The 12,977-nt window shown below is 37.7% G+C and overlaps 1 protein-coding gene across 2 annotated transcripts in view; it reads left to right on the top strand.

Annotated features, from left to right (window-relative positions):
• Positions 1-12,589, top strand: part of FBXO11 (F-box protein 11) — a 79,202-nt gene extending 66,613 nt beyond the window's left edge. For both annotated transcript variants that reach the window (XM_072857102.1, XM_072857101.1), the window contains exons 12-23: positions 4,604-4,821; positions 5,124-5,209; positions 5,287-5,381; positions 6,464-6,586; positions 6,692-6,777; positions 7,143-7,219; positions 7,331-7,474; positions 8,406-8,516; positions 9,671-9,778; positions 11,117-11,225; positions 11,638-11,736; positions 11,815-12,589. In XM_072857102.1, the coding sequence (XP_072713203.1) occupies positions 4,604-4,821; positions 5,124-5,209; positions 5,287-5,381; positions 6,464-6,586; positions 6,692-6,777; positions 7,143-7,219; positions 7,331-7,474; positions 8,406-8,516; positions 9,671-9,778; positions 11,117-11,225; positions 11,638-11,736; positions 11,815-11,944 (1,386 nt within the window). In that variant the 3' untranslated portion in view covers positions 11,945-12,589. The remainder of the gene's footprint in view (positions 1-4,603; positions 4,822-5,123; positions 5,210-5,286; positions 5,382-6,463; positions 6,587-6,691; positions 6,778-7,142; positions 7,220-7,330; positions 7,475-8,405; positions 8,517-9,670; positions 9,779-11,116; positions 11,226-11,637; positions 11,737-11,814) is intronic.
• Positions 12,590-12,977: the final 388 nt, after the last annotated feature.

Genomic DNA, 12,977 nt, shown 5'->3' with positions numbered 1-12,977 from the left:
AATACATGAGGAAAAAATTCCTCTGAGGAGAAAAGCAGTGAACAAAATCCTGTCAGTTACAAGTTTTAACCCTAATGGATTTCAAAGCAGTATTTGTTAGACTAGATAAAATGCAGAAAGAAAAAAAAAAAATTCCAAGTTCCATTACTGACTTAGTCTTGATGTAAAAAGTCTTCTGAGCTTGTCCAGCTGCAAAGGAACCCTTCTTTCTCATCACACCAACTTTTTCTGTAGACTAAGTAGTATGTGGAAACATCAACATTACCATTACTGTGGTGTTTGTCTGTCTGTTCGTGATTACTTTCTCTGCTCAGATCTTTAACAGGCTGCAGCAGTGTGTTCTTGCCCACACTTTGTCACTGTAGCTGTCATCTTGTGCCCACAGCTAATGCTTTGCCTGGTATTTTAAATAACTTTGGTGTACAGAGCTACTTCTTAATATTTGGGATTTTTCGAGCAGAAAGCTACTGATAAGGTATTTTGAGTCTCCTTACACTTGGTATTTTTGTGTAAGATTGTAATATTTTTTATCACGTGCATCCCTTATTCCTTGTTCCTTATTAATCACAGGGGCCTTTTTTTCTTACTAAGCAATCCTGGCACTGCCAGGTGCTGCATCCTCCATGTTGTTCTACTGCTAGTTGATGAATTATGACCAGAAGCCCTCACAAAACACAATTAAAATACCTAGCACACTTAAAAATCATTCTTAGAAGGAGGTGGAGGCACTACAACGCTTGCAATTGCTCTATGCAGAGGAGGAGTATTGACCTTCCTGACCTTAATAGCTGCCTGGCAGAGTCTCCATAAAGGATCTGGGCTTGAGCTGCCCGACAGCTGGACAGAGCTTAAGAGCTGCAGGTTGGGCAGCCCGTGTGTGCTGTTAGACAGAAGTGGTAAGAAAGGAACAGGCTGTTCCTAATGGTGTTACTGGTTATACCTGGGGCTGGCAGTAAGCTTTGGGATTGCAACAGTATTAGTGGGCCCTATGGATAATAGGTCATTTAACTCCATACTTAGAAACACAATTTCCTTGTTATTTCCTTGTTAACAAAATATTTGTTAACTTTCCAAGAAGAAAATGTTATCTGAAGCCATATGTGATTTCTTGGGATCCAGAAGTTTATCACTTAAAAAAAATAAAAGGGAAGACTTTTTTTGAGAGGATATAGTTCAAAGGCACAACAATGCCTTTTGAAGTGGTGGCTGTGGTGGCTGGAAAAGATACCAGGGATTGCCTAGGGGCATCTTAAAGACTGAGATTAGTTTAGCCCTTCTCCCTAGGGGGTGAGTTTGGGCCAAAGAAGTTGTTGTTTTCAGCAGAGAATGGCATAGGAAATAGGTGATCTGAGAATGAGGTGGTTGCTCAGGACTGTGGAAGAGCATGTGCCTTCTGACAAACAGCAATTCTATTGGTTTCAGTGAATTCAGTTTAATAATTACGCACACAGGTGGTGTTCAGACATGGCCTCAACAAGTGCAGAAATACCCTGGGTTTAACTCCATCAGCTCAAAGTCAGCAGTTCAGCTTAAGCTGACTCTGCTTGAGGTGGACTGGACTTTTTAATGCAGTTTCTCTTTATTAATCTTGAATGTTACAGGATCTTACCTAGCAGAAAGCCTTGACTTTGACCCAGCAGTCAGCCTTATAAAGAAATCTGAGATACAGATTTTTCTTTTTCCTTCTCCCACTTTTGAGGAACACTTCCTTCACAGAGGCTTACAGCAAATTCTCAGTTTCTTCTGAATCAGCAGTCCTACTTTTTTTGAGAACATAGAAGAGTAGTCATTTTGAAGGCTCCATTTTCTACTTTTTGAAGAAATAACACTTGTACTCTGCTGTCAAGGGATGTTATGGTATCTTAGGGCATATTGGGCAGAGTACAGTTAATCTACCGGTACTTCTGTTCCTCTCTGAAGTTGCGTATTATGTAGATACACTGGGACACAAGCAGAAGTGAAGGGGCCCTCACTTTCACTTCATTTCCAAGTAAGTTTAAAAGTTACGCAGTATATGGTATTGTTTTCAGGAATTAAAAAGTATTTGTACCAAAACTTCCTTACTATTAAATAACAGTGCTTGCTGAAGCTTGCAAAGATATCGCTGACCACATGATAAAGGCTCTGCTTGTTCACAGCTTCTACATGGCATCTGAAATGGCTGTCATGAAGCGCATCTGCAATACCTCTTTTCCTTCATCGTGTTGCTGTAGTCACAACGTATTTGGCACTCAAAGGGGAAGATAATGTGTGAAGTAATTAAAAAGACACCAGACCATGTGTAGTAATATTTTAATTGAAATTATATATTCCATTAAGAGGATTAAGCTTTACTTTGTACCAAATTGTCATCTTTCTTAAGTTTCTCTGAGGGCTTCATTTTAAGTGAAAATGAGGAAAAAAAGTGGTTCCTTTTGGGATAAGAAGTCCCAAAGACTGCCTGTTGGCATGAAGGTATATTTCTGAGGTAATCTCCTTTTAGATTCCCCTGTCTGTTAGTGTGTAGCTTCCTTGAACTCTGAAAACATCTTGACTCACTGAAGAAATCTAATCCTAAATCCTTGAAAAAAAATATATTCTGAATATTTACAGAAAGTAGGCTTTTTCCATTTGACTTTTTTATTTGTCACCCAGAGAGGCCTGGGGAGCAAAGCTGTGCACACTGATAGTACTTTTTTGGAGAATGTTTAATCGATGCAGTGCCTTTCCTGGCTGCAATCCTCAAAGTAGGGAGAAGTGCGTGCTGTCTTGATTTCCTCATTGAACTGTATGTATTTCTGCTTTTTTGTAATCAAAATATGTTTGATGAAGTCCCTTAGCAATTCACAGCACGTAAGTAATACAACAGTGAAACAGTGCTTTCTACCTAGGTTGGCAGTAACTTGAGTAACTTCTGTGTGGTGGGTAGTAGCAACTGCAGGACTGAGGTGCTCATGGTAGTAGGTCATGTGAGTACAAACACTGGGATCCAGTTATACTGAGCAGTAGGAGGAATTGTGCTTTTTTTGTAGTTCGCAAGTAAAAACAAGTCTCGTGATTAGTGAGACTAAGTAACTAAGTTAAGTGGCTACAGGAAAAAACAGTATTTGGATGAGGTTCCTATGAGGGTGACAAAGATCAGTGAAAGTTGGGCCCCCTTCCTTTTGGGTCAGGTGTTTTACCTATATACCTGTTATCAGTTCATTAAATCAGGTAATCTTTTGCATGATGAGGACTGATACTGCTAAAACTATCTGGATTCCAGCTAAAACTAGCTGGAATCATATAGATTGTTTATACTATAGACGCCTTTGCAGAGCATGGGGACAGATGTCTAGGAGAAAAGAAAGAACTAAGATTGGTTCACATTATCTTCCAGCCACGTGTTCTTGGATGTAAGGGACAGTGCAATTTTGGTTGTTAGTCAGCAGCAGAGTACTGCTCTGAATGTCATGTGCTCTGTTTTTTCGTCTTGCCCTCTGCAGCTGCCCGCTGGAGATAGTCTGGGTTAGAGCTTTCAAGAGCTTGCATCCAAGCCATCCACAAATTAAAACACATCACTTGGTGATTGTCTACCATCTCCAATAAAAGATGCTTCCTCTCTTTCAGTTGTTTAGTTTCTGTTATTTTAGTTGGGCAAAATGGGCATATAATACCATTAAAGTTCACCTCAAAGAATAGGTTGAATTTTAGTATCAAAATGTTCTAAAACAGCGTCAGAAGAATGCTCTGAAAGGGCTGACACAGTTACTTTGCATTGCCCTGGAATGAACTAGAATGGGAGAAATCATTGGGTGGAAACCCACCATTTTGCCAGATGAATTTTCAGATGGATCAGTTCATCATCCTGCTACACGAATGCCTGTTGGCATAGCAGAAGGAGCGTGCCTGGGATGGCTTTGTGGAGTGTCTTCCCCACCCACCCACATCCCGCCCACACACCCCCCCAGCTATGCTCTTTATAAAGCATTTGTTTAAATACAGTTTTGTTGTAGGCCTATTACTACTATTGTAGTGTCTAAATAGAAGTGTACACCATTTTAAAAAAAGGGGAGGGGGAGAAGTTTACCAGTTGGCTGCTCAGACCAATCCAGCCCTGGAAAAATTACTCATCTCCCACATCCATATGTATTTATTCTGACCAGTTATTTCAAAGAAACTTAGGACACTTCTTCCTAAATAAATAGTATTCTTACCCAATATATATGGTTCTGGGTCTGAAAATAAGTAGGTATTCTTCTCCATAGCCCTGTCCTTTTTATATTGGACCTGCTGGCGTTATGGCCTTTGAAAGGAGTCTGATCCTCAGGAGGTGCTAAGGAAACCTGATATTTAGTCCTCTTTGAGGTGCTATATCCAGAGTTGCCATTTTTTCTTGATATTCCATGGGTAGTAATAAATAGCAATGCAAACATGGTGTCTTTAGAACAGTATTTTATTTGGGGGAAAAAAAATGATACAGTGGCAGTAGCTGTTTTAATGAGCTATATAAGTACTTGCATATTGTCAGTTTTGGTACTGTTTGCTTTTAAATGAGAATTGTATTTAGAGGGGAGGGAGGATAGGGAATAGTCTTCATTTTAAAAAGGACTTTTACAGGAAACTGCATGTTTTGTGTCTTAAGGGTTATTTTGAAAGCTGCAACATACATAGAAACAGGATAGCAGGTTTTGAAGTGAAAGCGTATGCCAATCCTACGGTAGTTCGATGTGAAATCCATCATGGCCAGACTGGAGGAATCTATGTTCATGAAAAAGGAAGAGGACAATTCATAGAGAACAAAATCTATGCAAACAATTTTGCAGGTGTTTGGATTACCTCAAACAGTGACCCAACAATAAGGTATTGTTTTCCTCATTGATATTTTACTACTTAGAAGAAGAGATTTGATGGGGATGGGAAAAGTGCGATTTTATTTCATTTATTTATTATGAACTGTAAATAATCCTGTATATGTAAAAATGAAGTTGCTGTCTGTGTTTGAACTGCATTTTTAATTTGCGTGTATACTTGGAAGTATGCATTTCTCAAAGCGACAGAAAATAAATTCTCTATTTTAAATCTGAATATTGTACAGTTCTAGACACTGTACACATATTGTACAGTGTATTATAATAAATAATGTGGATACTTTTGTTTCTTAGGGGCAATGCAATTTTTAATGGAAATCAAGGTGGTGTTTATATCTTTGGTGATGGAAGAGGCCTTATTGAAGGAAATGACATTTATGGTAAGCTAATTTGCTTATTGCATCTTGAATTGTGAGAAAAATTAGTAAGTAGTATTAAATAACATTTTTGTTAACAGGTAATGCATTAGCAGGAATACAGATTCGAACAAACAGCTGTCCCATAGTTCGACACAACAAGATTCATGATGGTCAACATGGTGGAATTTACGTAGTAAGTATTACCTACAAACAGGCATACAAACTTGTTTTCTGTTCATATAAACGTTGGAAAAGAGTACTCTATGTAAATGATTGATTGTACTTACAATGACTGAATTTCTTATGTTATAAACTAGGTTAATTGTAATAGACTGAAGCTGGTGCTGGTATTTAAAAGATGAAGTCTCTTATGAATGTCACTAAACTATTTCTATTACAGAGTAAAAAATTTCAAATGGGATAGATGATAGAATTTCACCATTTCTTGTTTAAAAGCTTTTTAAAGGCTTAGTTTTCACACTAGTTTGTCATTATTTAAAAAAAAAAAAAAATTAGAAATCTGTTCAGCTTTTTTGGAGTGTAATGTTGTTTACAACTAACCTCAGAAAATATTTTTTTTTTTTGCCTTCAGGATGATATACATTGCAATTGCTGTACGGTCGTGTATTGTAAAAGTGAGGAATAAAGCGCAATTTCCAGCGTGTGCAAGGGCTCTGCTAATTGAACTGAAAGAGCTGTCAGGTTCCCTTAAGCAATATCAGATTTTGAGAAATATTTGTGTATCTTTCTGCCAAAAGTTACCTAAGGTTCAGCTAATGCTGCAAGCGTGCAGCTTCATCTGTTCCTTCTGTAAATCTAACTAGAACAGCTTACCCTGACCAGGAATACTGTTGCTTTACTTTTAAGCACAAACACATGGTAAAGATGGTTCCCTTAAGAGACGTGCCAATTTTTTGTCAGTCTGGTGGACAGGGCTGGGTGTAGGTTTAAGTGCCAGGTGCCACAGCTTTCATCTGATGCACGGCACTGGGAAGGTACCTCTTCTACCAACAGCTAGCAGAGATTTGCAAATACCACTGCAGAGCCTTGAAATATAATGATTTACATGCAGAGTGTTCTTCATTTCATGGCAAACATTCAAAATCATGATGTACTGTTACTTTTAAAAAAAAAAAAAGTGAAAATATGTACTCAAATATAAAAGAATTACGTTGCTACAGTAAAGAAGCCATATTGGGGAGGGATGGGTACAGCCAGAAAAACAATATTGGCAGTTAGCAGGTTTTCTCAACTCTTAAATTGTCTTGTATTTAGCATGAAAAAGGACAAGGTGTGATTGAGGAAAACGAAGTTTACAGCAATACTTTGGCTGGAGTCTGGGTGACAACAGGGAGCACTCCAGTCTTGAGGAGAAACAGAATACACAGTGGGAAACAGGTGAGTTTTGCGCTGTGGTTACGAGGGGACCATAGAGAAGAAAGTTCTTCTTTGGTTTTATGCTTCATTACTTTGGAACTAATAATTTAATTCTCAATGTGTTAGGTTGGAGTTTATTTTTATGACAATGGACATGGCGTGTTAGAAGACAATGACATCTATAATCACATGTACTCAGGGGTTCAGATAAGGTAAAATGTATTCTGATTTTATGTCAAAACAGGCATAGCTTGTTTTGTGCTCTTTTGTGTCTTTTTAACTGTTCTTGTCACTTTGTTTCTAAAAATAACTTTTTTTGACATCCAATATGTCTGAATATCCTCTCCTTCAACTTCCTTGTAAGTTATTACTAATACAGCCTGGATATTGACTAGAATGTGTGGCCCTTGAAGTCTGTAAAGCTAAAATATGTTTATGTGTTTGGAAATAACTGTATTTTAGTAAGATTTTTAAGCAGCAAGATCTATGGGGCACTTCTGTAGAGATGTTTTAAGCGTTTGGCCTTGGGAGATAGTAAACTGTTTTAAATTACTACTTTGCTTACATTTCTCTCTAGAACTGGAAGCAACCCCAAAATTAGACGCAACAAGATCTGGGGTGGTCAGAATGGTGGTATTCTTGTCTATAATTCTGGTAGGTTTGTTTTTCACTTTTATCCAGAATTGTTTATGTTCTGCAATATTATCTCTTCCCATTTATTATCCTTTTTGATTTTATTTTTTTCCACCCTTCCTTCAATTTTAGGGCTTGGATTTATAGAAGACAATGAAATTTTTGATAATGCAATGGCTGGTGTATGGATTAAAACAGACAGTAATCCTACACTAAGAAGAAATAAAATCCATGATGGAAGAGATGGAGGCATCTGTATATTTAATGGGGGAAGAGGTAGTTTTTTCCCTTACTGGCATATACTGAATATTCTGGATAAGAGTTTAATTTCAGATTAAGCAGTGTCCTTTTTAAAGTGCTCTTTAGAAACCTAGCTCTTGTCTTCTGAAGTAATAAAATACCTATAACGAAGATACACTGATGCTTTTTAGCCCTAATTACATCAGTAATACTGAAATCTGTGGGAGGCAGAGGGGTAATTAATCTCATCCAAGACGACTGTTAGATTGCTGCTTAGGACAGTCCTTTTATCCCATCTGCTTTTGTAAGCGTTGCCATTTGACTGAAAGACAGTATTGAATTCGAGTCATGTAGCCAAAATTATGCATCTGAACAGTTCAGGTTCTGCCAGTGTCAAAGATTTAGGGGAAAAAAAGACAGATCTTTAAGGAATCTCTTGTATACTTGTAAATCTAGAAGTGGTCCTCCTCTGAAATCCCCTGACTGTTGTGTGTCCTGATGTTAGCTTCTGATATTTTATAGATAATCACTTGCTGTAAATGAGCTTTAATTTTAAGTTAAGCATTTTTAAAGTAATCCTGTCCTGCAATAAAAATGCAAGTTAAGGTTTGCTTTGGCAGGCTGCTCGTTTTAGAAGACAAGAACAGAAAGATGTTGGAAAGATTGAAGAAAAAATTGGAAAGTGAAAAGACTTAGTGTTTCCTCAAAAATAAAACGATGTTTTCCATAATGGTGCATATAATCCCAGATTCTATTCCGTATACTGAAAAAATACACTTACGTGATTATACACTGAGAATTACTTTAAACTTGTGTCACTAACTTCAGTGCTATTGGTGGGTATTCCCCAAATGAAAGGAATTAGCAGGATGATGATACATGAGATCTTTTGAAAATATTTCACAGAATGGTTACAGGTAAGGAAATGTTGACAAGCTCAAATGTCATGTTTGTTGGTCTGTCTTAGGTCTTCTGGAAGAGAACGATATCTTCAGGAATGCTCAAGCCGGTGTTCTTATCAGCACCAATAGCCACCCTGTGCTAAGGAAAAATCGAATATTCGATGGATTTGCTGCAGGTTTGTGTTGTTTAAACCAAATGTTGAAGTGTTGGAGCTTAGAGTAAGCTCTTCACAAAGCTAATTCTGAGTTTCTTTACCCCACAGTACTTAGACATTTTAACAGAGATTGGGATATCCTTCAGTGTATTCTAGAAATCATTTGAGAATTGAGAGTTGTAGCCAAAATATCTGTACAGCAGTCTCTGGAATGACTGGCATGTTGAGAAACAACATGTATTCTGCCTTCTCATTTTTCTGTGAAATAATTTTTCATTATTTTATTTTAGAAGTAATTGATAAAGTTGTCTAGGACATTTATAGTTGATCTGCATGCTGGTTTGAATATTTTATCACTGCTTTAAAACCTAGGAAACAGAGCAAATACACATTTTAAAGAGATTTAAATTGCATCTCAAGTTCAACTTTCTCACTCCATGAACTTGAAAAATTATTGAAATGAGCATTTCTTACTCCAGAAGAGATGAAGAATAGTGATTTTTGTGCAATTTACTGTTTAAAGATCGCAGTTCCATATGTCTTGCATTCCATTCCATTGCAACTAAAATTGCATTCTTGAGTTTTCTCCCATCTTTCTTTCAGAAGAAGCAAGTTTTCTGAGAAGAGCCTCTAAAGGTGTTGTTTCAGTGTGGTGGGGGGGAAGGATAGGTTGCTGTCAAGAGCAGTCCTGGACAAATGACTTGGAAGACATGGGTTACTGATAAAAGCTAAGATTTAAAGGAATGAATTTTAGGTGCCTGTCTTGAGAACTCTTTTAAAAAGATATTTTAAAAAGGGTAAGGTATGTGCACAAGAACTTTCAAATATATGTGAAGGTGACAGCTTTAAGCACCCAAAAATCCTATCCCCTTGAAAATACATGATCACAGTACCATTTTATTATCAGGTAAACTAGTAGTGTATTGTTACTACCAGAAACCATGCATGCCAGCTGTAGCTCTTTGAAAGGATTCAACAGAAGTATTTGAGCCTCAGTTTTATAGCAAATTACAGTGCAATTTCTAGCTATGTCTATTTTTTTTTTCCCCTCAGTTTATGATGGTTTAAAAAAAATGAACAAACTATAGATCATGAGAGAGGTAGAAAAGCACAATCAGTAAGGATTTAACTTGCCCACTTTTTTTTCTCTTCTTTGTTCCCCTGACCCAATAAAGGTATTGAAATAACAAATCATGCAACTGCAACATTAGAAGGCAATCAGATTTTCAACAACCGCTTTGGAGGTTTATTTCTAGCATCTGGTGTCAATGTCACGATGAAAGGTGAGCCTGAGCCCTTGTTAGTTGTGTTTGTTCACTTTGCATGTTTTATTTGCTGCTGGGTTTGGGGTTTCTTGTACCATTTTTTCTATTTTTGGCTCAGATTTGATACCACCTTAAGCTGAGTTGTAACAGAGTTTCAGCTGAAGGCAATAAGCCAAGCTAAGTGATCTTGGGTTTTTAGGCAGCCAGACACTTTCAAAGGTAACTTAAGGTTTTCCTGTCATATTAAAACTCTGTTATTAGCTCTTCTGTCTGAAACTTGTTTTCATACAGGTTGCTGGTCTTTAGCCCATCTCAAATTCCAATTCTAAGTCAGTATAATGGAAAATATTTTGTCACATATCTGAAAACAAGTGTCCACTAAAGAAACATGCCTCACTTGGCTTTTAGTATCTAAAAGCATGAATATTCACAATCCCAAATAACTTTTTTCAGAAAATAGGAACAGTTTACATACATAAAACTCCCATGTATAGCAGAGAAGTATGCATGAGACAAGATCCTCTTGGAGGAGATTGGAGTGATGGTTTGAATGCCAAAGAGCTCCAGGAGGTTATTTTAGAAGAAAAAGGTTCAGTTTGCAGAATTTTTACCTGCTTGGCTGTACTTGTTACACCTTTTCCTGTATATTCTTTACACCATTTAAAACGCAAGCTCTGGCTCCCTGCTTCACAGCTCCTGGGCTTACTGACTGCATCAGTCAGTGCTCTGATGCTACTGGAAGTGGACAAAACTAGTTTGAGGTGCGCTTTGGGACTTGACAGAAGATCTAGTAGCTGAATAACAGAGAGGATTATCAAATTCGCTATGCCTTGGACACATCTTTTTAAATGCTGGAGGTGGTCAGACCTAATTCCCACTTCCCTTGTGTTGGCAAGTGCCTTATTCTTAAACTCCCCTGGGGGAAACACCATGCTTTTCTGCTTTCTGAGGGATGTGTAAAAGTCCTTAGGGTAGATGAAAAGGCTTTCACACATCTGGGTTTCAGAGTTCTCAACAGAAAACCTAAGCCTGATAGGAAGGCTTGTTTCTCTAACTGTTTATTCACAAACGAGTTCACAAAGAGTATTTACATGAAGGCTTATCAGGCATTTTATGCAATGCGTGCAAAGAGGAGCAGTCTTTCTGGTCTGAGGAGTGCACTGCACTGTCTGGGCATCTGCCTTGTAATCTGGCATTGAGGATTTGATATGCCTAAATGCCAGAACTAAAATGCAGGCATAGAACTAACTGTTCCCAATGGGTTTAGCTCTTGGGGGAGCTCTGCGTTAACACCTCAAGGAAAAAAAAGTCATTGATCCAGGTGTAATTAGTTCTTGGCTTTTCTTTCCCCAACAGATAACAAAATAATGAACAATCAAGATGCCATAGAAAAAGCTGTCAGTAGAGGCCAGTGTTTATATAAGATATCAAGTTACACCAGCTATCCGATGCATGACTTCTACAGGTAACAGGTTCTTTTGTCACCTACAGTAAGGTTTCCAAATAAACACAATTTCTCTTCTAGCAAGACCCCTAAAACAGTTGCCGTATGTCTGTTAACACACAAACGTGTGCTCCTCCTCAACTGTAACAGAAGAGGATTAAACAAGTTCTCATTGTCTTGAATTTACTGTGGGCTTGAGGAAAATGTATTGCTACTGTGAACCTGAGCCTAAGGGATTACACAGCAGAACTGCTTTTTTGAACCAAGCAACCAAAAGTACGCCACAAAATCCAAGTTAACATAAAATTCTCAAGTTTGACAGTCCTGTGCACAGTCCTTTCTTTAGTGCTGTTCTGCTCCTATGCCCTCCCGGAGCGCTTTTCTCAGCTCACCAGTTTTTGATTCATGCCTAATGTGATGCATTTTACTTCAGATGTCACACCTGTAACACCACAGACCGTAATGCCATATGTGTGAACTGCATTAAGAAGTGCCATCAAGGACATGACGTAGAATTCATTAGACATGATAGGTATGTTTCAAATGAGTATATTGAGCAAGTTTGACAATGCAAGTGAAGCAGACACTAAAGAGCTCTCTTTCTTCCTAGGTTTTTCTGTGACTGTGGTGCTGGAACACTGTCTAATCCCTGTACGCTTGCTGGAGAGCCTACACATGATACAGATACACTATATGACTCTGCTCCACCTATAGAATCTAATACATTGCAGCACAACTGAATTCCTTTCAGAAAGAAAGTCCTGCCATTCTAATATCATAACTGTTAAAACTTTTTTTTTGGAGGAAGTTATACTTGCCCATTTCTGCAGAAAGAGACTGTATTAAAGCGGATGTGTGAGGTGTTGACACTATGGAGCTCAACCTACCAAAAAAGAAAGTGGCAATATGTTGACTCAGGATAACAGAACTGGGCGTTTTAGCATTACTGTGTAAACAAAGACTTTGAAGGGACAGAAGTGAAGAAAAATAAGCTGCAATTTTGTACAGATACCAACTTCTGAAAGCTGGTGTTTTTACAAGTAGCATTGAAACGCAGTCCAATTTGCAGTAGTACTATTCTGTAGACAAGCAGCATTCTTTGTTGCTGCCTTTATGGACATGGGTACCAATTGCTTTTGTAACATGGTAAAAAATGTGAGCTAGCACTTCTGCATTTCTTTTGATTTTTTAACATTTATTCAGATTGAGAAATATGATTTTAATGCTTTAATCTCATGTAGTTTGTTTCTAATTTCAAGCAAAAAAATCTTATTGTACTTGAATGTGTCCTGTTTTGTTAGCACACCTAGACTTGCTGTAACTGTACTCATGTCCCAGTATGTACGTTCTTTCTATGAAAGAGAAAACACTAATCTTAAATTATATCCAGCAATTTTTCTGGTGTCCTCTGAAGTTAGAATAATCTCCTTCCCTGCCCCAGCAATAGTCTGTACTCAAACCACCCTAACAAAAAAGCGAGTGTTTTAATGAGACTTCCTAGACTATAATGCACTATAAAACAAAGTACCCATGTAACTAAGTTTTGTGAATGAAATTTTACTATGTTTTAAAGTACACAGTAGAAAGTCTCCTCAAAACAGTCTTGTACTTTACTCTGTTCATAGTTTTTTTTGAACAGTCTGGACATTACTTACATAACCTGCTGGAAATTACAGCAATTTCCTGCTCTAATGAAGCTGAGACAAGTATATATATACAGCCCTATACAGTTTCATAGCTTTTTTCCATTTATGTGTATTGGTGACAGTGGGT

This window comes from Ciconia boyciana, chromosome 3 (assembly GCF_034638445.1).
Source record: "Ciconia boyciana chromosome 3, ASM3463844v1, whole genome shotgun sequence".
NCBI lineage: Eukaryota > Metazoa > Chordata > Aves > Ciconiiformes > Ciconiidae > Ciconia > Ciconia boyciana.
Note: the sequence above shows the minus strand (reverse complement) of the source record. Positions and strands in the feature narration are given on the sequence as shown.